This window comes from Argentina silus, assembly GCF_951799395.1.
Source record: "Argentina silus genome assembly, chromosome: 4".
Taxonomy (NCBI): domain Eukaryota; kingdom Metazoa; phylum Chordata; class Actinopteri; order Argentiniformes; family Argentinidae; genus Argentina; species Argentina silus.
The window spans coordinates 19,521,625-19,547,484 of record NC_139658.1 but is presented as its reverse complement, the minus strand read 5'-3'; the positions used below and the strand labels follow the sequence as shown (position 1 = coordinate 19,547,484).

General features: G+C 41.7%; 6 protein-coding genes across 10 annotated transcripts in view; 3 read left to right on the top strand and 3 right to left on the bottom strand.

Moving 5' to 3' along the window:
- Positions 1-2,121, top strand: part of dip2bb (disco-interacting protein 2 homolog Bb) — a gene marked incomplete at its 3' end in the record, with an annotated part of 34,394 nt that extends 32,273 nt beyond the window's left edge. Inside the window, exons 33-38 of the mRNA XM_083668212.1 lie at positions 162-223; positions 488-545; positions 668-742; positions 1,025-1,199; positions 1,499-1,622; positions 1,869-2,121. Coding sequence (XP_083524338.1) covers positions 162-223; positions 488-545; positions 668-742; positions 1,025-1,199; positions 1,499-1,622; positions 1,869-2,121 — 747 coding nt within the window. The remainder of the gene's footprint in view (positions 1-161; positions 224-487; positions 546-667; positions 743-1,024; positions 1,200-1,498; positions 1,623-1,868) is intronic.
- Positions 2,122-6,286: 4,165 nt separating this feature from the next.
- On the top strand, positions 6,287-10,061 carry atf1 (activating transcription factor 1; the record flags this gene model as incomplete). Of its 3 annotated transcripts, none has more annotated exons than XM_083668236.1 (8): positions 6,287-6,805; positions 7,592-7,695; positions 8,049-8,168; positions 8,536-8,633; positions 8,868-9,004; positions 9,241-9,423; positions 9,640-9,793; positions 9,917-10,061. In XM_083668236.1, the coding sequence occupies exons 2-8, from the start codon at positions 7,597-7,599 to the stop codon at positions 10,059-10,061; spliced, it is 936 nt and encodes a 311-aa protein (XP_083524362.1). In that variant the 5' UTR covers positions 6,287-6,805; positions 7,592-7,596. The 3 variants fall into 3 exon arrangements, with proteins under 3 accessions (XP_083524362.1, XP_083524364.1, XP_083524363.1); XM_083668237.1 differs by lacking the exon at positions 6,287-6,805 and adding an exon at positions 7,133-7,340; XM_083668238.1 differs by lacking the exon at positions 7,592-7,695.
- Positions 10,062-11,324: 1,263 nt separating this feature from the next.
- On the bottom strand, positions 11,325-12,923 carry LOC310803464 (thiol S-methyltransferase TMT1A-like). Its single transcript, XM_083668239.1, has 2 exons — positions 12,292-12,923; positions 11,325-11,576 (listed from the first exon to the last, which is right to left on the bottom strand). Exons 1-2 carry the CDS (start codon positions 12,784-12,786, stop codon positions 11,340-11,342), a joined length of 732 nt encoding a protein of 243 aa, XP_083524365.1. The 5' UTR covers positions 12,787-12,923; the 3' UTR covers positions 11,325-11,339.
- A 295-nt stretch (positions 12,924-13,218) lies between these two features.
- On the top strand, positions 13,219-17,396 carry LOC310803467 (cyclic AMP-dependent transcription factor ATF-1-like). 3 transcript variants are annotated; one of them, XM_083668244.1, is made up of 5 exons: positions 13,219-13,448; positions 14,926-15,071; positions 15,341-15,523; positions 15,750-15,903; positions 16,034-17,396. In XM_083668244.1, exons 2-5 carry the CDS (start codon positions 14,936-14,938, stop codon positions 16,176-16,178), a joined length of 618 nt encoding a protein of 205 aa, XP_083524370.1. In that variant the 5' UTR covers positions 13,219-13,448; positions 14,926-14,935; the 3' UTR covers positions 16,179-17,396. The 3 variants fall into 3 exon arrangements, with proteins under 3 accessions (XP_083524370.1, XP_083524368.1, XP_083524369.1); XM_083668242.1 differs by having other exon boundaries at positions 15,732-15,903; XM_083668243.1 differs by lacking the exon at positions 13,219-13,448 and adding an exon at positions 13,463-13,817 and having other exon boundaries at positions 15,732-15,903.
- A 144-nt stretch (positions 17,397-17,540) lies between these two features.
- On the bottom strand, positions 17,541-22,092 carry LOC310803465 (thiol S-methyltransferase TMT1A-like). Its single transcript, XM_083668240.1, has 2 exons — positions 21,448-22,092; positions 17,541-20,686 (listed from the first exon to the last, which is right to left on the bottom strand). Exons 1-2 carry the CDS (start codon positions 21,940-21,942, stop codon positions 20,453-20,455), a joined length of 729 nt encoding a protein of 242 aa, XP_083524366.1. The 5' UTR covers positions 21,943-22,092; the 3' UTR covers positions 17,541-20,452.
- A 719-nt stretch (positions 22,093-22,811) lies between these two features.
- On the bottom strand, positions 22,812-25,462 carry LOC310803466 (thiol S-methyltransferase TMT1A-like; the record flags this gene model as incomplete). Its single annotated transcript, XM_083668241.1, has 2 exons — positions 22,812-23,640; positions 24,968-25,462. The coding sequence occupies 2 exons, from the start codon at positions 25,460-25,462 to the stop codon at positions 23,407-23,409; spliced, it is 729 nt and encodes a 242-aa protein (XP_083524367.1). The 3' UTR covers positions 22,812-23,406.
- Between the last annotated feature and the right edge of the window lie 398 nt (positions 25,463-25,860).

Genomic DNA, 25,860 nt, shown 5'->3' with positions numbered 1-25,860 from the left:
TGCCTTCTAAAGGAGTGGTTTGTATTCATGGCGGTGGAGGGAGAAGTCGGAGTGGAACGGATTGAGGAATGGTAACTTTGATTTCTCCTACCACCAGCCTCCCCTGATACATGGATATGTATGCAGGTTTTCAGTCTGGTATTCCTCTGTGTGTTTCACAGGGCACCACTGGACCTGACCCCTCCACTGTGTATGTGGACATGAAGTCCCTCCGCCATGACAGGTGAGGATACATGTGGGCCTATAGTGGCATGGTTGTGTTGTGTGTTTGAGCAGCATTGATGCTGAGAAAGCCTTTACAGCAAAGTATAGCACAATGACATTTTAAATCATTTTAATGCTATCCAATTGGTTACTAATAGTGGTGAGCTCACCATCATAATGTACTGATGTAATGGATATGTGTGTGTGTGTGTGTGTGTGTGTGTGTGTGTGTGTGTGTGTGTGTGTGTGTGTGTGTGTGTGTGTGTGTGTGTGTGTCTTGTAGGGTGAGGCTTGTGGAGAGAGGAGCCCCCCAGAGTCTCCCTCTAATGGAGTCTGGCAAAGTAAGTCTCTCCATACATGTACTGAATATACAGCTACCTTTTATATTCAGTCACCAGTGTGTCTATGGGAGTTTATTGCATACCACCCCTCTCTCTCCCTCTATCTCTCTCTCTTTCTCTAGATCTTGCCGGGTGTCAGAGTGATCATTGTAAACCCAGAGACCAGAGGACCTCTAGGGGACTCCCATCTAGGAGAGGTGAGAAAGGGGGAGGCAAAGAGACAGGATTAAGGGGATGTTAGAGTGAAAATGTTCCCATGACTGTATGACCAAATATGTGCCAGGCAGAGAGAGGTTGGCAAGATCTGACAGGATGTCAACCAAACTAAAACCAACTTGGGTTATCTAATTCTCTCCATTGTCAATAACTAACATCCCACCCTCCACCCTCCACCTTCCACCCTCCCCCCTCCCCCCTCCCCAACTCTTCTATCTCATCCCTGGCGGTGCCCCCTTCCCCCATCCCTGTGTCTCTCTCAGATATGGGTGAACAGCCCTCATAGTGCCAGTGGCTACTACACTATCTACGGAGAGGAGAGCCTGCAGGCGGACCACTTCAACACCAAGCTCAGCTTCGGAGACCCACAGACCCTGTGGGCCAGGACCGGCTACCTGGGCTTCGTCAAGAGGACCGAGTTACTGGACACCAGCGGGGGTGAGGGCTAAAAGGGTCAGGGCTAAAAGCTAACACGGCTAATGATAGTAAGGGGTTTAGCCACTAAAGAGATTGCGGAGGCTAACAGGGCTAGCTACGAAGGCTTAAGCTGGAGTTAAAGCTAATAGGATAAATAATTCTACTGTAGAAAGCCTGCCAAGGTCAGTGTTGATGTAGATAGAGGGGGAGAGTTGTACAGTGAAAGGATCGAGTTAAAGACCTGAAAGTGACCAAGTAAGGCCCGCCACCATTCCTCGTCTTTCATGTTTGTTTTCTCCTCTCTCCCTCCGTCTGTTCAGATCGCCACGACGCCCTGTTTGTGGTGGGCTCCCTGGATGAGACTCTGGAGCTGAGGGGGCTACGCTACCACCCTATCGACATCGAGACCTCTGTGTCACGGGCTCACCGCAGCATCGCTGAGAGGTCAGAATGCTGGGAATCCTTTGTCCACTTGTGATGTGATAATTATGTGATAGAAATGAGATAGAAGTACATAGTACAAGAACATAAGAACATAAAAGTGAGAGAATGTAAAGTGATTTTGCTTGAGGACTTTACATTTTGTGTGTTTGTGCGTGTGCATGTGTTAGTCTGTGTTGACTGTTATAACTACATTAGGATATACTGTAGGTATGACCATATCCTCCCTTTTCTCTCTCCCTCCCCTAGTGCGGTGTTCACATGGACCAACCTGCTGGTGGTGGTGTCTGAGCTGTGTGGTTCTGAGCAGGATGCTCTGGACCTGGTGCCCCTGGTCACCAACGTGGTCCTGGAGGAGCACCACCTCATCGTGGGTGTGGTGGTCATCGTGGACCCCGGGGTCATCCCCATCAACTCCCGGGGGGAGAAGCAACGCATGCACCTCCGCGACTCCTTCCTGGCTGACCAGCTGGACCCCATCTATGTGGCTTACAACATGTGAGGGGGGTCTTGGGCCAGGGGTTGGGGGTCTGGGGCCAGGGGTGGCCTTCGTCTGGGGTCTGGAGGGAGAGAGCTTCTGGTTGTTGGACAGGGGCTTAGGGGATCTTAACCATCCTGCTCCACAGACAATGCAGAGGAAACAGAATGGACAGTGTGAGGGAGGTTGGATGCTGAGTCTACATGTGATACTGGGTGTCCACCCTTTATAGCGTGCATATGGCTGAAGTCATCTGTTGGACTGTCACGTTCGAAGACATACACTGTGTTGGAAAAAGACATGTCAATCCACCACCCGGATAAAGCCAGGCCAACTAGACCAAACCACTTCAAGACTGCAAGACTTTAAACTGGGACTGGAGGGGAACAGAGCGGAGAAGTGATTGTTGAAGTAGAGTTGTAGAACTGTGGAAATGGCTGGTTGCACTCTCTTCTCTTTTCCCCTCCCTCCGTCAAACCACACCTCAACAGCCTCCCTGTCTCTCGGCCCAGAGAGTCAGTCAGGATTTAGGTGCTGTAGTCTAATCTCACGCCCTGAGTGAACTGCTGTCCCTTTGGCACACCTCTCCTCGCTCTGCCCTGATCCCAACCTTTAGAGGATAGAGGGAATGGACGACAAACTAAATCGGCGCCTCCTGTCTCTTGTGAAACCGTTTTGCTGGGGTTGAGTGGTTTGTACTATAGCATGTCCATCTTACTCTGTCCGTTCTCCCGAAGCGTTCCAGGTGTCCAGTTCTTGTTTTGTTGTATTTTTTCATTTTCCCCCTTGATATTTCACACACAAATCGCCACACACATTTTACAGTACAGGTATACACAGTTGTGCATAGAGTATTCACACAGAAACACATGCACACTCATGTCCCCCCCCCCCCCCCCCCCACATACCCTGTGGCGACCCCAGGGGTCATGATGACTGAGGGAGGTGTAAAGGCATGTCAGGACACAATGAGCACATGACCAAGCAACAGCAGTAGAGCTGACATCATTAAGCTGTCATACACCATCTGTGTACTGTATTAACAAGTGTTGCTCAGTTTTAGGTTATATAAAGGCAAAACATACAGAACATGGCTCTTTTTTTTAAAATTATTATTTGGTTTATACCTTGCCTTATTAACCTTTGCCCATACATTCCTATGTTTTGTTTTCATCCATTGCTGTTTTTCCATGACATTATTTGTTTGTGTTTAGAGGGTGGGAATCCTGACAGATATCTACAGGGATCCGTGGGGTAGAAGATATAAGTCATATACTGTACTGTACCCATAAAGGCCTCTCTGTATGTCACTGTATAGATATTATTTTTGAATTGTATAAATATAGAAACTCTCAACTCATCTCTCTCACTTGATGGTTTCTGCATAACTAACCTACTTGTGAGCTGATGGTGGTAGCAAAAAGAATATTGTAAATAAGAATATACAAATTTTAACAGTAAAGTCTCAGTGGTGAATTTTAAAGTAAAATCCTAATTCTGACCTTGCACTTTCTCCAAATGGTCTATTTTTTCATGTTCCAATTGTGCACAATCCTCATGGTTAAGGAATACTTACAGTATATATTTGATGAGGAATATTTTTTGAGGAATAACAGAGCTCCCGGGAGATTACCAGGAAAGAACAGAGCCAGGCTTTTCTAGCTGGTCATGCGGTCAGGAAAAACTCCTTGCCATAATTATGACATCAGAGATAACTTCATGAGTTATGAAATAATTATTAAACATAATGACTGTTTTTCACACTCACAAGTTTTACAGATTAGGCCAATCTAAATGATCCATAAATGGAAGCTGTCTTCGTGGTGTATCAAAGCACGGCTGTAAGTGCTCTTGTTTCTTATATAAATCAATTATTCATGAGATTTGATCAAGGGCACTTTTCATTTATTGTCCAAAGCTAGACTGATTTGAAGATAATGCAAATCTAGCAATGCAATTGACAGACTAAGAGAAGGGCTTTAGTAGGTAAAACAGCGGTATGATATTCATCAAACACTGACCATGGCTCTCTGTCAAAGTGGTCAGGTGTTATAGAAATATATAGAATTATACTCTATTTTGAATCACTGGAATCTGTTGTGTCCCTGTAAATGTAATTTGCACACCTGAGCCAATCATATTGCTTGAATATACCGGAGGCCCTCTGGAATGTTCTTTACTGTCAAATACAGGAAGTGTCCTGTAGACGCAACAGAAGGACACAATCAACCAGTGTAGGTGTTGTGATGTTGGTTTCTTTCCCACAAACAATGTGTAGCATTGGGGAATAAGGCTTTTCATTTACTGTACTGTAATATTTAGAAGTTTTCACATATTATTATTCTATATGCTCTCTCCTATCTGTAAATTCATATTGCTCCTGACCATAATTTATTGACTCCTTACAGTGGTTAAGAAGTCAAGTATGAACTATTGATTATTGTTTAACATGTAAATAGTTTTGTTGTTTGGTTCTTTTTGGTCTTTCTAATCATAACAATGTGTGAATGGGGTTCTATTTGTAACATTCAGCCGTGCGCAACATTATAGCTTTACTCAAATTAGACAAAAAGAGAAGCAAGTTATTATTACATTGTAATGTCTCAATAATAACACTGCGCTGGTTTAACTACGGTATCTCTAGATTCTACAGGACTGATCTGGATCAGAGATGTGTATGAATTAAATGATAGTCTCCTCTTTGTGGTTCAATGTCATGATGGTTTTATATAGATGAGATGGTTGTCATCGGATTATAATCTCTCCATTTAGAAAAAAAACCCAGAGAAGACACACCATCATATACCCCCTTCAGTTTACGTTCCAATTAAGTTCACTATGGAATGTCTGCATGACCCAGAGACTAAGCACAATTAGGAATCAGATTGAAGCACAAGTGGGAGAGATCTCTTTTTTTTTAATGGAGAAAATTCAGGGAACATTGTACTCTGATCACAGGGAAGGACCTGCATTTATATGGTCCCTTGGTGCAATCTGTGAATTATACCCATGGTTTTGTTGCTGTTGTTGTTTCTCTATGGACTTGTCATTAATGCAAAGACTCTGTAAAGAAGAGTTCAAAAGGGCGGTTCCCGACAAATGAGTGCTGCATTCCATCTACCAGCTTCACTGGGAGGTCAATAAGGGCTTCCTCTTGTGTCCGCCCCTGCTCTCTCCAAAAGAGTCTTTACACTATGCAATCAATGACGGTGGAGTTCCCCCAACGCTTGCACAGGTTGGGGGAAATTCTTGACGCTTTTACATTTTGTAATAAACATACATACAATGGACTGAAGTTTGAGCAGTAATGTTGTACAGGACATGGCACTGCACACGTCTCTATCTTGAGTTGTTCAATCAATATTTTGTGTATGCACTTGGTTTGCTATGTATATACATTATTTGCTTAATAATAATAATAATAATATTATTAATATTATTAATAATAATAATAATAAATAATAATAATAATATAAGAATAGATTGTATTAAAGGCAGGCCTGTGATGGGAATGATCCACTCATGAATCCTTGATGCTCTGGAGTTATTTTTAGCTCATGTGATATAATTTAGAAATAAAAACTTGATGATAGTACCCTTTCTCCATCTTTTCTCACTTATTTTATTTTGTATATTGTTGGAACTTGCTGTTTTATACTTACATTGCAAAAATGAATAAAATACTTTGATTTTGCAACAAATACTGTAACATGAGTTGTTATTTTCTCACAACCTTGAGTGTGATATGGGATGCATTGTTTGCTCAAATAATTTCTCATGCTAATGGTTGACTTAAATTGATTTAACTAAGATAAGTACTGTCGACATATTTGAACAATTAGGATGACATTCAATTCAATTATCATACATTTGTTATGAGTGTACACTCTAATTATTATTAGTAGTATTTTTTTTACATTTGTTGTGCTTATGACATCATGACATTGCTATGAATCTGAATGTCATAGCAGTGTCATGATGTCATACGCATGACACAACAAACTTTCTCAGTAATTGCATGTGTTCTAAGGACGCCATCATAACAAATCGACTTTTTAAAAGTGTATTCATCAATTCAATCATTCAATCAAATGTATTTGTATAGTACTTTATAAAAAAAAAAAAAAAAAAGCTTGTCAGAAAGTGCTTTACAACATGAATATAAACAAAACAAAACTAAGTAAACATACACATGCAATTAAACTAAATAAATACAGTATGCATAGAAAAGGAAGTAAACTTGCAAACAAATAAGTATAATCAATACACCACTAACACTTCATGACAGTATTTTCTAGAGAGCTTACTTAGGTGGCTATGATGATCACTTTTTACTTGACTGTGACATAAGATGTAATTTATGATGTCATGCTTTTAACAACTTATGACGTTCAGTCAAATACACAACTTTCCACTTTCTTATGTCATTGATTTATAACGGCCACTTTTCCACCAATAACAATGCCCAAAGGAAACGATTACGTCATATGTCCTTTCAGAGGCGGCTCGCGGCACCGCCTCCTTCCTTAGAAAAAAATAAAAACGTTTTAATTTTTTATGGTAGCCGCCTTGATATTTAACATATTAGCTAGCAATTAGCTTGTAGCTATTCGTTTACCCGCGATTCAAACACGTTTTGGAGAGATTAATCGTCATCGCTCAAGCCCACGAAGCTGTAAACGGAAGCCGTTTGTGCGGAATTTGAAAGGTAATGTGGCTAGCCAGCTAGTGTGAGTTGCTGCAGTCCGCTCTCCGCTGCACAATGGCGTGCTTTGTTGATAATGGCGGCTGCCTTTCCGACTCGCCTCGTCGTTGTCGAAGGGGAAGGTGTACTAATGGCTCCCGTATCGCTGACGTCTATTGACGCGGGTACTTGCGTGCCAGTGACTGTATTGCTCTGTATTACACAAATTTGCTCATTGAGACAAAGCTCATACAAGCTAGCCAGTTAGCTATATGAGACCAGTCGATATATTAGGAATAGCTGGCGAATTTTACGTTAAAGTTATCCAGCCTACCAATGTTAGCAAGCTAGCTGAGTTAGCTGGACAAATAAGCAATAATGTCTGAGCTAGCTCGCTATTTGTAAAAGCACCACTACTTGCTAGCTAACTTGGCTAGCGAGCCAGCGAGAAGAATATATTATCCACTGTTTCTCAATGTATACGCCCACACTAAACGTTACAGAAGTTATGATTGAAATATTCAATCAGGACATCATTTTGGAAATACTTGGCAAAGTGGTAATAGTAATTTACATTGCAAGCCTTTTCCAGTCTCTTGTATTTCGAACGAAAACTTTTACTTGTATGTGACTGTAATTTGTCTGACAATTTCGAGTTTGTGTCTATTGACAATACATTAAATTCCACTGTTATGCCCTCCTGATTTCAAGTGTCTGCATTGAGATTTGTCTTCGTTATAAGAGGTCTCTTCTGTGTGCTTTATTATCTTTACTCTAATAAAGGCCTCTGTTTTCTGGCCCTGTTTGTAGTGACCATGGAAGAGGTGCAGCAGAACAGCAATGGCACAGAGTCACAGACTGTCACTATCCCTACCACCATCACAGCCTCACATATTTCACAGATAGCTCAGCAGGTAAAATAGAGGTTCTGAATTTTGTCAGCAAGGTTAATGAGATACTACAAGTTGGCCTTATTGCGCACAAGACAGTCTATTTGGAGTTATTGCCAAATACGTATCTGTTACCCAGTTGTCAGGCTAGCTGTAAACAGTAGGACAAAAGGCAAGGTGGAAACCACAAAATGGGCCACAACTTGTGAATCTCAGAGCAGGGTAGTGAAAGGCGTGCTATCTGAATTTCTACCACAGATCTAAAAATACTTTCATACAGTTGGCGGAAACCCTGCCTTTTCCTCTTTACCATTTATGATGGCATTGCATATGTGAGTGTGTGTTCACATTTTCTTTATTTCTATATGTGCTTGCAGATGTCTCTGGGTGGCTCTCCGGTGACGGTGGTCCAGCTCCCAGGGGGTCAGTTCCAGGTGCAAGGAGTGATCCAGTCTGCTCAGTCTGTCATCCAGTCCCCTCAGATGCAGACTGTGCAGGTAAGAGCAGCCCTTACCAGCATCTTGGGCTGGAGACCAGCACTGCCTCTGGAGGACATGTCCTGTTCTCCTAATTATCTGAGCATAATGAGAAATAAACCCTTCTGCCTTTATTACAGGTGTATTATAGGTATGAGAGGTGAATGTATGGCTGAGGAATCTGAGGACATCTTTTAAATACTCAGGGAATTTATACCCTGTAACCACCTTACTCTCACTCCTTAAGTGAAGATTGCCATTATTATAGCCTCCTGTCCTTTGTTTCAGAGACACTTTCCATCCCACCTCTCTTATGCAGGGGCACCAAATGTGGTATCTCCTCCTGCTTGTTCACTAACCCCATGATCTATCTGCTTCTCCCGTGCAGGGTCAGGGCTCAGACAGCGATGACTCACAAGACTCGTCAGACAGTGGAGCCTCTGCTCAGAAGACCAGAGAGATACTGGCCAGACGCCCCTCCTACAGGTATACCACTGCTGTGGCCAAACACACTAAATTAACCTGCTGTCCATGCTGAGGTGGAATTTCTGTTGATTGACTGGAGTGACCATTTATAGCCTACATATGAAAATGAAGTCAATTTAATTTATTTGTAGAAATGATGGTACATTGATGTAATTGTGCCTGATTTCCCTGACACATGCAGTGATTAGAAAGATTCAAGCTCATAATCTCCTACTCTCTGCTGGTCGGCTGTAGGAAGATTCTGAATGAGCTGTCTGCTGAGGAGGTGGCATCACGGAACGATGGAGAGGATGACAACCCTGCCTCCTCTACAACGACCGTGACGATGCCCTCCTCCGCCCAAATCTACCAGACCAGCAGTGGCCAGTACAGTAAGGGCTTCTTCAACAATGCCTACCAAGACTGCCGTAGACTATTGCATCATCACAACATCTGAATTATGTTGTATTGTGAATTATGAAGTAGTCGAATAAAGAATTTAATTGTGTATCAACAGGGACTAGGTATTCACAAGTTGTTAAGATGGGTTTGGCAACACCAAGATTGTAAGTTCAATGCCCCCAAGTAACATCTACAGTATACTAACTGTTGTGTGTATTTCCTACAGTTACCATTGCCCCTAATGGCACCATCCAGCTGGCAGGCCAGGGGTCAGACGGCCTTCAGGGGCTGCAGACACTCACCATGACCAACTCGGCCCACGCCCAGCAGGGCACCACCATCCTACAGTACGCCCAGACACCCGATGGCCAGCAGATACTGGTACCCAGTAACCAGGTGGTCGTACAGAGTGAGTAAGACATCATTTCATGGTGTGGCTAAATCATGTGATACTAAAAGGAGATACTACACAAGTACCCAGTAAACTCATTTGTCTCAGTGCCTTCCTGAGGTTATATAAACCTGTTATGACATCTGCCTCACTGATTCTATCTAGTGGGCCACATTGAGAAGAAATGACAGTGAAAGATACTGTATCACCTGACTGGCTCCTCCTCTCCCTCAGGTGCAGGAGGAGAGATGCAGACATATCAGATCCGCACAGCGCCCACGTCTAGCTCCATGCCTCAGACTGTGGTCATGACCTCTCCTGTAGGAGTGTCTCAGGGCAAGAGTGACGACCCAACTATGAAGAGGGAGATCCGACTGGCAAAGAACAGGTGTGTGGCGGAATAGACCTATGTGCACACAACACACGTTTGTTTTAGTCCTTGTGTTGATGAATCTTTGTTTAAAAATTACATTCCCCCCCCCCCCAAAATTGGATTGTTCCTTCCTTGCAGGGAAGCGGCCCGCGAGTGTCGTCGGAAGAAGAAGGAATATGTAAAGTGTCTGGAGAACCGAGTAGCTGTGCTCGAGAACCAGAACAAGACCCTCATTGAGGAACTCAAGACGTTAAAGGACCTGTACTGTGTCAAAACGGGATAACCGGGCGGATGAGGCAAAGGAGCAGGACTTATGGCTAAAGCTCAACTCTGCCGTGTGGACAACATGAGGTTAACCGGGAACACCTTTCATTTCACCTGCTTTCCTCCTCGATTTTTGTTTTTTACTCTTTGTTTTAACAAATGTGACGCAAGTGGTGGCAATGGGAAGTGCCCATATAAAAGACAATGAAATATAGTGTGAAAGAGAGTTTGGCTGTTTTTCATCTGATATCTTTTTATTGCGCTAACAGAAGAATTACTAACGCTTAAATGTTTATATTTGTGTATATTTTGTGAGCATATGGGAGGCTTGAATTGTGAGCTTTATCATTGATATTCAATTTCCAATTTTGTCCCCTTTTTTCCCTCAGAATCAGATCCTTATTTTCTTTTTTTAAGTATAGCATTAGGAATCTGCTGTTTTTAATCTCCAACAACATTTTGATTGTATATGACTTTGTGACTCATATTTCTTTATGTGAACCAATAATTCCCACCCTGCTTATCCCCCCCATGAGTAAACGTTACAGGTCTCATTCCTTAAAAAGGGATGTAAAGGGTATTAGCTAAGATAATATTGTGTAAGGCTGACCTTGCTGTTACTTAGACAATCTATCAGGGAGAATGCACAATGTCCGGGCAATATTTATTTTATATATCTTGTGGGGTGGGGGTGAGCAAATCAAACAAAAAGAGGGAAAGCAATGTCACTTATTCTGTAAGTAAATTGAAATTGAAATAAATATTTTTCCAGTCTTTACATGAATTGATTCTTAAACGGGCAATGGGTCTTAATTCATAATCCTGTATAAAACTGTACTGATGCCTCATCCTCAGTAAGTGAGCAGGGGAAAGTAAATACCAGTAGTGGAGTATGTTTGTTTTTTTTGTCCTTGGGTAAGTTCAGGAAAACCACCAACCACCAATGTTTTGGGGCTTAATTATGCTCTCAAGGCACTGGTACCCTGACCAGTCTGTGTCCCAGTGACTTGTTCATTCTGCTGAAATAATGAGTTAGTGGTCTTGACAACAGTCTTCATTATTGTTTTTATGAAACTCAAGGACCCCCTTTGTGGTTTGAGGGTGTTACTTTGTTTTACCCACCATACTGACACCACCGGTGTATGTATAATATGTACATGAAGTGTCATCATTAGTGTCACATGCAACAAACTTCTTTAAAAGAAAAAAAAGATTCCGGTAGGACCATTGTATTTGTACATAAACATGATTTACACCAAATGTTTTTGGTTGAACAAGCAATGTTTTCCCTCTGAGTTCACTTGACAGCATATCCAAGGATGTGTGGTCTGATCATGAAAGTGACCCGTGGTGCCTCAATGTGTCTCAGCTTGAGTTCAGAGAACCCAGCAGCCTCCAGATCGTTCCATGTTGCCCTAGTAACCATGCATCCATCCCCAAGGTAGTGCCACATAGGCTGCAGTACATTCTGGAAGAAGTATATCCATGAAGAGGGGTCCGAGACAACATGCTCCAAGAAGTACAGGGCACCACCCTGTTAGGCAATAAACAGATTGATTAATGTTTTACAAAAGCTATTTGGGTGAATTTGTTTCATTACAAAGAAAATGAAAATGCTTGTTATACTTTTACTGTTGGACAGTGTAGTAAATGGATTGCAGGATATCCTTGTAACGTCAGTTTTAGATGTGGTGTGATGGGAGCTTAGACCATTGGTGTTTTGAGTTTAAGGCCTCCCAGGACTTCTCACAAAAGTTGATGGATGAAGTGGGCATCGTCTTTTAAACACTACACTCCTCCCTTCCTCAGCTCCTACCAAGCCCCAGAGGTAAAGTCTAAATGGAAAAGTGGATGATAAATCTAACCAGGTTATGGAGCTGTGTGTGGTCTAGGCCATCTATGTTTTAAGGAGAGATAAATATATGTAACTGAATAATTGTGAGCACAGTGTCCGATTGTATTACACTATTGTAATACCGTGTTAATGCCGTGTGAGGATTATTATTATTATTATTTAACAGATAAGTCCCTGTAGAGCCACCAAAGCGTGTCTAAAAATACCCACGTCTTAGGTTTCCACCACTTTAACCTTATGCAATGTTGCATGTGCCAGTTAGGGTTAGTATGTATGAGGAGCCGTATGTCAAGCGGGCCACCATCAAGTTGTTAAAATCATACCTACCCTACTTCTGATGCATTTGACGAGCGCTGCTCTGCATATTATATACACTGTGACAGATATAACTCACTGTTTTGAGAATGCGACGGGCCTCCTGCAGTACCCGTGGAACGTTGTTGACCGAGCAGAGCACTAAAGTGCAAACAACAACATCCACCGACTCATCCTCAACGGCACCCAGGTCCTCTCCTGAGGCAACTACAAATTTCTCATAGGTTAGGTGCTTGTTCGCTTCCATGCTCATCTGCAGGTACTTCTCGAAGTGAGGGTTGGGGTCCGTGCAAACTACTGTACAACCGTATGGATAGAACTTGAAGTTTGCCCCGCTACCGCAACCAATCTCCAGAAGGCGCAGTGTACCGTCGGTGTTTGTGAATTTGCACATATTTCTGAAAAGATCCCTTTTGTTTTCGTGCATTTTGTCGTTGTAAGAAAATGTTATATTGTAAGCAAGTAACGGAAACAAACGCTTGTACATTCCATATAAACCCACAACCTCCATTACCCAAAGGGGTATGGTAATTGCCGTACAAATGAGCTTGCATAAATGCATAAGACGAGGCATCTCTCTTCATGGAACCTGACAGCAGACTGGTTTAGATCCCGCATTATCAAGATACGCGTGATGGTTTACTTCAGGTTTAAGTCAAGTGTCCACCTATTCTGTTAGGTTCGTATTTTTCCACACGGTGGCGCCATTGCATCGCAACCCAGCCTTGCCAGTCGTGTCTTTTGCTCTTCCCGCTGTGCATTTTTAACAGATACAATCAATAATCCAATTCAAAACAGCTGTGCTGACAAATTGACGATCAAGAACACTAGCCTCTTTTCACAGCGGATATATCTCTGACACAATGCCTGTTATGCTTAATGAGCATTCGGAGGTTGAGACCCCAAAAAAATAAGCCAACGTGATTGGGTCTTTACTGGAAACATGGACGACACAATTCTAATGAGCCCGAGGAAGCTCCTCCCCCCCAACACACTGTTGTTTTTCATTTTCGTCCTAGAGTTGTTTACGGAAGCTAGTTAGTTCGAAGCTAAGACAAGTAGGAAGGAGAGGGCACTGTTAGCATTTTCCATAGTGCATCGAGTAACGTAATTACTCTCTTTGGTAACGCCAACCGCTAGCGGAAATTGCTATTCGGCTGGCTTCGCTAGCAACCCTCTTGTTACATTCCTTGACCATTCCGTACGCGCTACTATCGGCTGCTACACTGTCTACTGGTAAGCATGTGCGCTCTATTAATTCAAACTCACATTTTCCCTAAACGATATAATTAAGAAAATGAGGTCGTTGTCTAACTGTTTCTTTACAAAAGTCCATTGGAGGACCATTTGCTTTGCATTTCTCATTCACTTTCCTTGGCCTCCTTGTATACCACAATGCACTCCGATATTAGCCGTTAGCAGCATTACACCAAAATGCTAAAAGTCCCGCCTCTTGATTCGATTCTCTTTGTTAGAAGTTAGAAATGGAGATGTCGAACACTCTAAAAATACAACGCTTGTTTGACGTTTTTAATTACAAAATGGGATGTGATCGCTTGTGAAATTTGATTTGTGCTACGACCTGTCAGTTATTTGATTTTGAACGTAGGCACAGCTCAGTAATCGTTAAACATGGTAGCTATGTTTGCCAGATTGAAGTGTGGAGAGTGTATCGTCGAGAGATGGTATAGAACAAAGATAGGGATTCTAGGTGATACTCAAATGTGTAACAATGCTCAGTCATATGTCCTCAAGTGAACATTGCAAAGGCTACCAAACTTGTGAAGTGGATGCATGCATTTAACTGTAATCTCTCATTGTCAGCTTCATGGGGTCAACTCCATTGAGATGTAGTGGTTAGCTGCAAATTCAAGGGGTCTGGTCTGACCTGTTATTAAATCCAACTCATCTCGGACCCCAACCTACACAGCAGCAGGACTTTCTACACATAAAACAATGATAGAAAATGCACCATAATGATAGATGCTATGCTATTACTGCAAATTACAATGTAAAACTGTGACAGGATGGCAAATGGTTGTCTTCACTCAACGTTACAATGTTGCCAAATGTCTTTCAATGCCATCAATAGGCTTATACTTACACTGTTGCCGTTTGTTGGGAATGGTCACTAGACTAGGCTTGACTGACTTGACTTGGCTGACATTTCCCTGAATTTCACGCTGCAGACAGGTGTGACAGCAGTAAATAAAACATTTTCATTGCAACCGGATGGGTGGAATTCAAAGTTGGCAACACTACTGCAGCCAATCCCCAAAATAGGAAGTGGCCGTCGGCTGTGGTGAACTCTGACAGATTTTTTAAAAAATATCCTTCTTTTTGCTGTGCATTTTCTTGTATGTGAAAGATATCTTGTAAACCAGAAGAGGAAAGACACACTTGTATAAACCATACAACCCCACTGCCTCCCTCAGCGGAAGAGGCAAGGTTATCACATTGAAAATCAGTGTACATATATTCACAAAGAGTCATTTTGCGTTTGAGAGTTGTTCCAGTCTGCTATATTTCCTATTGTGGAGCGAGTTGAGCTCTGTAAACTGTGACCAATCAAGAACTGTTACTGTAATATTTGTGTTGTCTCAGTTGGCCTGATAATGTCGCCATTGCACTTTACATCACACTACCAGGCAACTTTATCCTTGAAGTAAGGCTCCATAGCGCCTGCATTGTTAATATGCTAATATCCATGCAGGAATCGACAGATGAGTCGACAGACGGAGGAATCGACAGATGCTAAGGAGGTGGTGTCACACGGAGAGGATGACAACCCTGCCTCCTCTACAATGACAGTGATAATGCCCTCCACCCAGATCTACCAGACCAGCAGTGGCCAGTACAGTAAGGGCCTCCCTTCTCTCTACACAACAGTCCCACAACACCCACCAAGACTGCCTTAGACTATTGTGTCATCAGAACATCTGAATTATACTGTGAATTAAGTAAAGTAAGGAAGGAAAGTAGTTGAAAAATGAATTGAATTGTGTATCAACAGAGACTAGGTATTCACAAGTAGTCAAGATGAGTCTTTCCAACACCAAGGTTGGAGGTCCAATGTCTCCCATATACCTACAGTATACTAACTACAGTATGTTGTGTATTTCCGACAGTTACCATTGCCCCTAATGGCACCATCCAGCTGGCAGGCCAGGGGTCAGATGGCCTTCAGGGGCTGCAGACACTCACCATGACCAACTCGGCCCCCGCCCAGCAGGGCACCACCATCCTACAGTACGCCCAGACACCCGATGGCCAGCAGATACTGGTACCCAGCAACCAGGTGGTCTTACAGAGTGAGTAAGACATAATTTCATGTTGTGGTTAAATCATGTGATACTAAAAGGAGGCACTATACAAGTACCCAGTAAACTAATTTATCTCAGTGCCTCATGCTGCATAACTGAAGTTATGTAAACCTGTTACGGCATCTGCCTCACTGATTCTATCTAGTGGGCCACATTGAGAAGAAATGACAGTGAAAGATACTGTATCTCCTGACAGGCTCCTCCTCTCCCTCAGGTGCAGGAGGAGAGATGCAGACATATCAGATCCGCACAGCGCCCACGTCTAGCTCCATGCCTCAGACTGTGGTCATGACCTCTCCTGTAGGAGTGTCTCAGGGCAAGAGTGACGACCCAACTATGAAGAGGGAGATCCGACTGGCAAAGAACAGGTGTGTGGCATATACGCTTTTGTGCACACATTGTCTGTTTTTTTTGTTTTTTTGTCTTTGTGTTGATTAATTTTCCTTTTAAAATTGAATTCCCACCCAAAAAAATGTTTTGATTGTTCCTTCCTTGCAGTGAAGCGGCCCGTGAGTGTCGTCGTAAGAAGAAGGTATACATCAAGTGTCTGGAGAACCGGGTAGCTGTGCTCGAGAACCAGAACAAGACCCTCATTGAGGAACTCAAGACGTTAAAGGACCTGTACTGTGTCAAAACGGGATAACCGGGCGGATGAGGCAAAGGAGCAGGACTTATGGCTAAAGCTCAACTCTCCAGCGTAGATCACATGGGGTTAACCGGGAACACCTTTCATTTCACCTGCTTTCCTCCTCAGTTTTTGATTTTTACTCTTTGTTTTAAAGGTTAAATTCAGATTATTTTTTTTTTTAAACCGAATCTCTATTTTTGTTGTGAATTACATGTTGTAGAAGGGTACAGGTACTTTTTGGGGTGATTTCGCTTGGTTTTAAGAAACTTAACACCATCAGTGACACCCTCATCAATCTACAATGGAAGAGATGGGGGCAAACATAAAACGGCATATACACTATCTAAAGTCCTGCACTATACTGGGAGCTTTGCAGTTACAAAAGGGATGTATTTGAGCGATTTTGGAGCCTTTATTCGCAGTTTCACATTTGCCCCCCCCCCCCCCCCCCCCCCCCCCCCCGTTACCTCCATTTGTAGACTGATGAGCTCACAAAAAAAATATCTGTACCCTTCTACAACCTACCATTTGCATAAAAAATAAAGTTTTGGTTAATAAAATAAACTTATCCTTTAACAAACGTGACGCAAGTGGTGGTGATGGGAAGTGCCCATATAAAAGACATTGAAAAATAGTGTGAAAGAGAGTTTGGCTGTATTTCATCTGATATCTTTTTATTGCGCTAACAGAAGAATTACTAACGCTTCAATGTTTATATTTGTGTATGTTTTGTGAGCACATCAGAGGCACATGTTTTGTGAGCTCTATCATTGATATTCAATTTCCAATTTTGTCCCCCTTTTTCCCTCAGAATTAGATCCTTTTTTCATTTTTTGTAAGTGTAGCAGTAGGAATATGCTGTTTTTGATCTCGAACAACAACGTACAGCAAAAAATGTGATTGTATGATCACTGACTTCATGTGATTCATGTTTCTTTATATGGCCCAGTAATTCCCAACCCACCGATTTCCCCCATTAGTAAATGTTACAGGTCCCATTCCTTATCCTTGTATAAAGGGATGTAAAGGGTATTAGATTAGATAGTATTGTGTAAGTCTGACCTGGCTGTATCTTAGACAAAATATCAGGGAGAATGCACAACATCTGGGCAATATTTATTTCATATCTTGTGGGGTGAGCAAATCAAACAAAAAGAGGGAAAGCAATGTCACTCATTCTGTAAGTCAATTGAAATTGAAATATTTTAAATATTAAATATTTTTCCAGTCTTACATCCATTGATTCATAAGCAGGCAATGGGTTTTAATTCATAATTTTTTATAAAACTGATGCCTCATCCTCAGTAAGTGAGCACTAAATACAGTAGTGAACAAGAAATCAATTTTTCCGTTGGGGATTTTGCAGATTCATTATGCCCTCAAGGAACTGGCTTACTCTCCCTGACTAAAGGGACTAGTCAGTGTCAGTAATTCAGGTCAGGATGTCCCAGTTGAACTTTGTTCATTCTGCTGAATTAATGAGTAAGTGGTCTTTAGTTTCCATTGTTGTTTTGTAAAACTCAAGAACCCCTTTATGTGTTGAGAATAGTACCATATTACTTTGTTTTTAACCAATACCGGACAAAATGCAAACAACCTCTCAATGACCTGGTTTGAATACAAAGAGATGTTTATTATTTTTTTCAATTCAGTAGGACCATTGTATTTGTACATAAACATGATTTACACCAAATGTTTTTGGTTGAACAAGCAATGTTGTGTGAGTTCACTTGACAGAATATCCAAGGATGTGTGGTCTGATCATGAAAGTGACCCGTGGTGCCTCAATGTGTCTCAGCTTGAGTTCAGAGAACCCAGCAGCCTCCAGATCGTTCCATGTTGCCCTAGTAACCATGCATCCATCCCCAAGGTAGTGCCACATAGGCTGCAGTACATTCTGGAAGAAGTATATCCATGAAGAGGGGTCCGAGACAACATGCTCCAAGAAGTACAGGGCACCACCCTGTTAGGCAATAAACAGATTGATTAAGCTCATGTTACAAAAGCTATTTGGATGAATTTGTTTCATTGCAAAGAAGAAGATGCTCATTATGCTTCTATTGTTGAATAGTGACTGGGAGCTTAGACCATTGGTATTTTGAGTTTAATGCCTGCATCATCTTTTAGACAACTTCCTTCATCAGCTCTTACCAAGCCCCAGAGGTAAAGTCTAAATGGAAAAATGAATGATCGGTCTAAACAGGTTTTGAAACGACATGTGGTCTATTGTACAAATGTGCTTCAGACATAGCCTAGGGTTATATTTTAACGGTTTAGCGCAACGCTGCCCTGGCACTAGGAGTGTATTTGAAATATGATTGGTATGTTCAGAATTGTTCAGCGCAACTGATGGCACTTGACCTGCTTAATTGTCCTGAACACGCCTCTATTACTGCTACTCCACCCACCTGAGCGCACGCGAGACAGCGCTCCACTGCTGTGGTCATTTTACCTGTTTCCGCCAAAACAAATTGTCGACACGCCTGCGTTTGCGGAATTTTACACATAGGCACTACACTTTTGTATACAGATAAATTCCTTTAGATCCACCAAAGCATGTCTAAAAATACCCCAGTTAGGTGTCCACCATCTTAAATGTCAGGTAGCCGACAGTAAGTGCCAGCGTTCGTTTTTATTAATTGTAGACGTGTAACATTTACACATAATGGCATTTTAGTCGTAGGGAAATAGACCTAGCCTATCTATCGGGGAGAGATAGGCAGCGCATCAACCAACGTTGACCAGACGCAGCCAAACGGAAGGAAAGAGGCGCGAGCGTGTCGAGAGTGTTGTTGCACTTCAGTCTAAGTAACGAGAGGCAGTATAAGTAGGCCTATGCGTCACTGCTATGGCTGGTATCTTTCTCTATTTTCACCTCATGAGGGGTGGAAACGAGCGCACACACCTCAGCGCAATTGTTGCAGATGTTACAAAAGACGGGACAATTTCTCACCTACAGTAGTTGCAGTGACGGACATCGTTAAGGGGTTATGGACAAAACTAATATTGCAAAAGGTAATTATCATCACCAGAGTGGCTGTGCAATTCACTGTGCAAATATCCCGTACAATCAATGGTTCAGATACGCGTGATACTTCTTGCAGGTTCAAGAAGTGTCACCCAATCTGTTAGATTGGTATTTTGCCTCACGATGGCGCCATTGGATCGCAACGCAGTCTTACCATTGTATTTTGCTTTTACCACCATGTCTCTTTAACAGATGAATCAATAATCCAATTCAAAACGGCTGTGCTGACAAATTAACGAGTTGTGGAACACCAAATATAGGGTTTTTATGATACGCAAATGTGTAATATGCCCTGGCAGGTCCTGACAGACTGGAGTGCACGCCTGTGCAATTATATTCATATTAGTAGCATATATTTATATAAAAAAAAAAGAAGAAAAAAAGTCAATGTTATCTAGGCTATATTACAAGTTATTTGATGAAATTCAATTATTAGTTTTTCTCGACTGCTAGAGCACCTTTTGCCAGAGCTCTTTCTTGAAACGGTAATAAACTTTTCAAAACACGTTCCCCGAAACAGTTTACACTTTACTAAAACACATTTCTTTTGCAAAATGCACTATAACTCTCAATACTTCACATATGTCACAAAGCTAATCAGTGCATCAAAAGAGTATGCTTTGTTATCTAATGAAAAGTTCAATTGACCATCAATATTCAATGCAGGTTGGACAACTTTCATTTGAAAACAAAGGTGAAAATCAGTAAGAATTTCACACAGCAGAAAAATGTTGTACTATATAATTGATGGTAGTACTGCACCTGTTACAGAGAATATGATTGCTTACTATAAATATAGAGTGACAATATAAATGTATCTCAAATATTCAGAATCAAGCAGGTAGTTACAACAAAAATGGCATTACTGTAGAACACAAAAAGTGCCAACAAAAACATTTACAATTATCTATTCTCTCCTGTCTGCCAGACTACATGTTACGGACTCAGCTGTTAGTAGAACTTAATTTTGTTACCATGAAATCCAAAAGTGTATGACAGCATGAGTCACTTTTCTGAAAAATAATGGAGGCAAAGTCTTCAGAGAGGGATTCTGTCATAATATGAGTTGGATTGGAGTGTCAATATATTCCAGAACAAATAGACTACTATAAAATATGACTACTACATTTCGAGACACTTAATACAACTTGTGCACAACAAGTAAGTAAAGCAGTGACGAAACAACACTTTGTTCCACTGTGTAGGCGATATATTTCAACCAGTAGCTAAGGTAGGCGTAGCCTAGGAAACACACAACATACTACTTGATGGCATAGCCCATAATATGCGGTTTGATCATGAAGTTGAGTGGGGCTTCAATGTGTCTCAGCTTGAGCTCGGAGAAGCCAGCAGCTTCCAAGTCCTTCCATGTTGCCCTGGTAACCTCACATCCATCTCCGAAGTAGTACCACATGGGCTGGAGCACGTGCTGGAAGAAGTATATCCATGACGAAGGGTCCGAGACAACATGCTCCATGAAGTACAGGGCACCACCCTGCAGGCCAAAACAACAAACAAAAATGACCAACAGTACATCAAGATGTCTTGTTTTGGACTATCCTCCACCCCATGGTGATGTTCATATCCTCCACCTCATTATGATTATAACAGTTTTCAGGGGAAGTTACATCTGTTGGCTTACAACTAGTAGGCCAAGTAGCATTTATGTATATAGTGAGAGATACATGGCTATGAGCCTCAGATGTATTGTCTTGGGATACTCCTAGGATTCAATCAGGTGACAGGTTTGACATCTAATCAAGTACAGTAGCCTATATTGCATTAATGTAGTACATTGCATTGGTTTTTGAAAGCGCATTGCACCTTTCTATTAGCTATAATTAATCATGTAAAACGGTATAACTTAAGTCAAACTGCCCTTTTTGGACCTATGGTGCGCTGTAAAAGATGTCAAATGCTTGTGTTCAATGTTACAATGTTGCCAAATGTGTCTGTCTAATGTTACACTGTTGCTATTCGTTGTGATTGGTCAGGACCACACAGACAGCCCTGATATGGGAGACCAGAACTCAAAATGGGGGGCCAGATCACAAATGGGAAGCCATGCATGCAGACTTATGAGCTGACATTTCTCTGCATTTCACAGTGATAACAGGTGCGACAGCAGTAAATAAAAAAATGTCAGTGCATACAATTGTTTCGGGTTAGAAATATACTAATATATGCTGCAATTTCATTTTGTTTACAGAAAAATAGAAAAGTGCGCAGTTAAGGTAGGAGATTTAATCAACTCACAGGCCTCAGAACTCGATGCGCTTCTTGCAGAGTTCGTGGTATGTTGCTGACAGAACAGAGTACGAGCGTGCAGACGACGACGTCCACAGATTCTTCCTCAACTGCCCCCAGATCTTCTCCCGAAGCAACCACAAACTTTTCGGCCATTAGATGGTCATTGTCAGCCAGGCTCTTTTGCAGATACTTCTCGAAATGGGGATTGGGGTCGGTGCAAATTACCTTGCAACCAGATGGGTAGAATTCAAAGTTAGCCCCGCTGCCGCATCCAATCTCCAAAATGCGAAGCGGACGGTCGGCTTTGGTGAACTCTAACAGATTGTTAAAAAGATCCTTCTTTTTGTCGTGCATTTTCTTGTTGTATGTAAACGATATCTTGTAAACCACAAAAGGAAAGACACGCTTGTATAAACCATACAAGCCCACCACCTCCATCAGCTGAAGAGGCAAGGTTATTACCTTGAAAAACAGCGCACATATATTCATTAAAAGACTCATTTTGCGTTTGTAAATTGTTGCTGTTCGCTATGTTTCTTATCGTCGAGCGAGTAGGCGTGTTGCTCTACAAACTGACCAATCCAGAACTGTTACGCCTGCCGTGTGTTGAGCGTAATAGAAGTCTGTGGCGTGGACTCAGTTGGCCTGTCGATGTCGCCATTGCACCTGACATCACACTACCAGCTGATATGGGAAGATGGACAACGTTATCTTTTAAATAAGGATAATTAGGCCTACATTGTTCATATGCTTATGCATCGCAGGAATTGAAAGTTGAGTCTGATGTGACTATATATAAGACACATTATTAATGTGGTAAAAGCAGCATACAGGCCAAATATTAGGCCAACTCCCTATGCCCTTCAGACTATCCTTAAATGACAAATTGATACTTGGACATTTTCCAACAAATTCAGCCACTCCTACAGTGTTGACACAATGAGATTTGGAAATGTAGACTTTTGGAATAGGCAGTTGGACCTGCTTGATTGAACAAATCTGCCAGGGCCTGTTTTCTGTCAGGGTATTTCTTTGTAACAAGCCATTCAGACCTCACTTAGGCTTGCTCTCTTACCCACTGAGGAACAGAGGAACCTTTATACTGACTGGTGTGCCCTTTATACCTAACCATGTGCTTTATATTTACTCTACCTGACTTCACTTGTTTCAAATGATGTTGTTGAGGCCATCACTGCAATTTATAATGTAAAACGATATATGTATTATATATTGCCCCTTTAGCAGTGAGGGAGGACGACAGAAATCTACTAGATTACATAATTCCTTAATTATCTGAGGAAAATCCAGGTGAGACTCCAATAAGTCTCTTGACATGTGCATGAAATAAACAAACAAGGTGATTTCTTGGGATTAATACTGTTTTATAAAATACAAATAACTTTTGTTATTAAAAGAATGCTTTTTTCTGGTTTGGCCCTGTCCTTGGCTGTAGTTGATTAGTCCAGACAGTTTATTGTTACATATTTTGCTACCTGAGGTACCCATAGGGCCCCATTCATTCTGTAAATATCTCCAAAACACTTTGCAGAACCTCCAAACCAACTAATATTATGACAGAATCCCGATCTGAAGACTTTGTCTGCTTTACATTTTTGAAATATCACTTTACTACACTGTAATCCATTTCACATTTTGTTACCATGACAACGAAATGCGAAAGTGTATTAAAGCGTAACAAAGTCACTTCTCTGACAAATAGTCGTATTCAGAGAGGGATTCTGTCATAATATGAGTTGGATTGGAGGGTCTGTGAGGTGTTTTTAACATATTTCCAGAACGAATGGGGCCCAAAATATAACTACATTTTGTGTCACTTAATACAGTTTGTGCACAACATGTAAGTAACAAAAGCAGTGAAGAAAATAAACACTTAGTTCCACTGTGTGGGCAATATATTTCAACCAGTAGCTAAGGTAGGCGTAGCCTAGGAAACACTTCAACATACTACTTGATGGCATAGCCCATAATATGCGGTTTGATCATGAAGTTGAGTGGGGCTTCAATGTGTCTCAGCTTAAGGTCAGAAAAGCCAGAAGCTTCCAAGTCTTTCCATGTTGCCCTGGTAACCTCACATCCATCTCCGAAGAAGTACCATATGGGCTGGAGCACGTGCTGGAAGAAGTATATCCATGATGAAGGGTCCGAGACAACATGCTCCATGAAGTACAGGGCACCACCCTGCAGGCCAAAACAACAAACAAAAATGACCAACAGTACATCAAGATGTCTTGTTTTGGACTATCCTCCACCCCATGGTGATGTTCATATCCTCCACCTCATTATGATTATAACAGTTTTCAGGGGAAGTTACCTGGATTGGCTTACAACTAATAGGCCAAGTAGCATTTATGTACACTCACTGAGCACTTTATTAGGAACACTATACTAATACTGGGTAGGGCCTCCCTCTGCTCTCAAAACAGCCTCAATTCTTTGTGGCATTGATTCCACAAGATGTTGGAAACATTCCTTTGAGATTCTGGTCCATGATGACACGATTGCATCACGCAATTCCTGCAGATTTTTCAGGTGCACTCTCAAGCTGTGAATCTCCCGTTCTACCACATCCCAAAGGTGTTCTATTGGATTCAGATCCGATGAAGGCCACTGAAGAACACTGAACTCATTGTCATGTTCATGAAACCAGTTTGAGACGACTTTTGCTTTGTGACATGGTGCATTATGATGCTGGAAGTAGCCATTAGAAGATTGGTAAATTGTGGCCATTAAGGGATGCACATGGTCAGCCACAATACTCAAATAGGCTGTGGCATTCAAGCGATGATTGATTGGTATTAATGGGCCCATTACACCACCTCCACCATGAGAAGGTGTACAGGTGTTCCTAATAAAGTGTTAAGTTGCATTGGTTTTCGAAAGCGTATTGCACTTTTCCATTAGCTATAATTAATCATGTTCACAAAACTGTACAACTTAAAAAGGTCCAATATGTAACATTCAAGCTTTCTAAAAGATATGACAACTTATTTTTTATTTCCTGTAATCCTCGCTCTGCTCTATCAATGAATGTCGATAAGACTTGCTCTATTTCCTGTATCGTTGTACACCTGTTGTTCTCTACGGTTACAGGTCACTTTGAACCCAACATTTTCATTCCCTATGGATTGGAATCTCCCTTACTTTCTTGTGACCAGAGGACTTACTGATATAGTGGCATAACGGACAACTTGAAGGTTTTACTTTAAATACAGTATAATAATATTTATTTCAGGAGCATCATGAATTCACAACGGGACTCGTTACATGCTAAACCAAGAACCTCTCAATACATCTGAGTATCTTTATCAATTAGTATCAGTGCGCGGCACAACTGTTTCGCTATATAGCTGATATGCCCTACCACACTACCAGCTGATATGGGAACATGGACAACGTTATCTTTTTTTTTAGAAGTTATAGAAATATAATAATATATGCTGGAATTTCATTTTGTATTCAGAAAAACAGTTAAATCTGCATAAATTAGGAGATTTAATCAACTCACAGGCCTCAGAACTCGATGCGCTTCATGCAGAGTTCGTGGTATGTTGCTGACAGAACAGAGTACGAGCGTGCAGACGACGACGTCCACAGAGTCTTCTTCTACGACCCTCAGATCTTCTCCCGAAGCAACCACAAACTTCTCGGCCATTAGGTGGTCATTGGCAGCCAGGCTCTTTTGCAGATACTTCTCGAAATTGGGGTTGGGGTCGGTGCAAATTACCTTGCAACCAGATGGGTAGAATTCAAAGTTAGCTCCGCTGCCGCATCCAATCTCCAAAATGCGAAGTGGGCGGCCGGCTTTGGTGAACTCTGACAGATTGTTAAAAAGCTCCTTCTTTTTGTCGTGCATTTTCTTGTTGTATGTAAAAGATATCTTGTAAACTAGAAAAGGAAAGACACGCTTGTATAAACCATACAAGCCCACCACCTCCATCAGCTGAAGAGGCAAGGTTATCACCTTGAAAAACAGCGCACATATATTCATTAAAAGAGTCATTTTGCGTTTGATAATTGTTCCTGTCTGCTATATTTTTTTATAGTCGATCGAGTAGGCGTGTTGCTCTACAAACTGTGACCAATCCAGAACTGTTACGCCTGCCGTGTGTTGAGCGTAATAGAAGTCTGTAGCATGGACTCAGTTGGCCTGTCGATGTCGCCATTGCACCTGACATCACACTACCAGCTGATATGGGAACATGGACTACGTTATCTTTAAAAAAAATATATATATATATTGCATCGCAGGAATCGACAATTCAGTCTGATGTGACTATAGATCATAAGATACATTAGTAATGTGGTATTTCTTGCCCTTCAGATTGTCCTTAGACACACAAGTTAAGACTTGGACATTTCCCAACAAATTCAGCCACTCCTACAATGTTGACATTATGA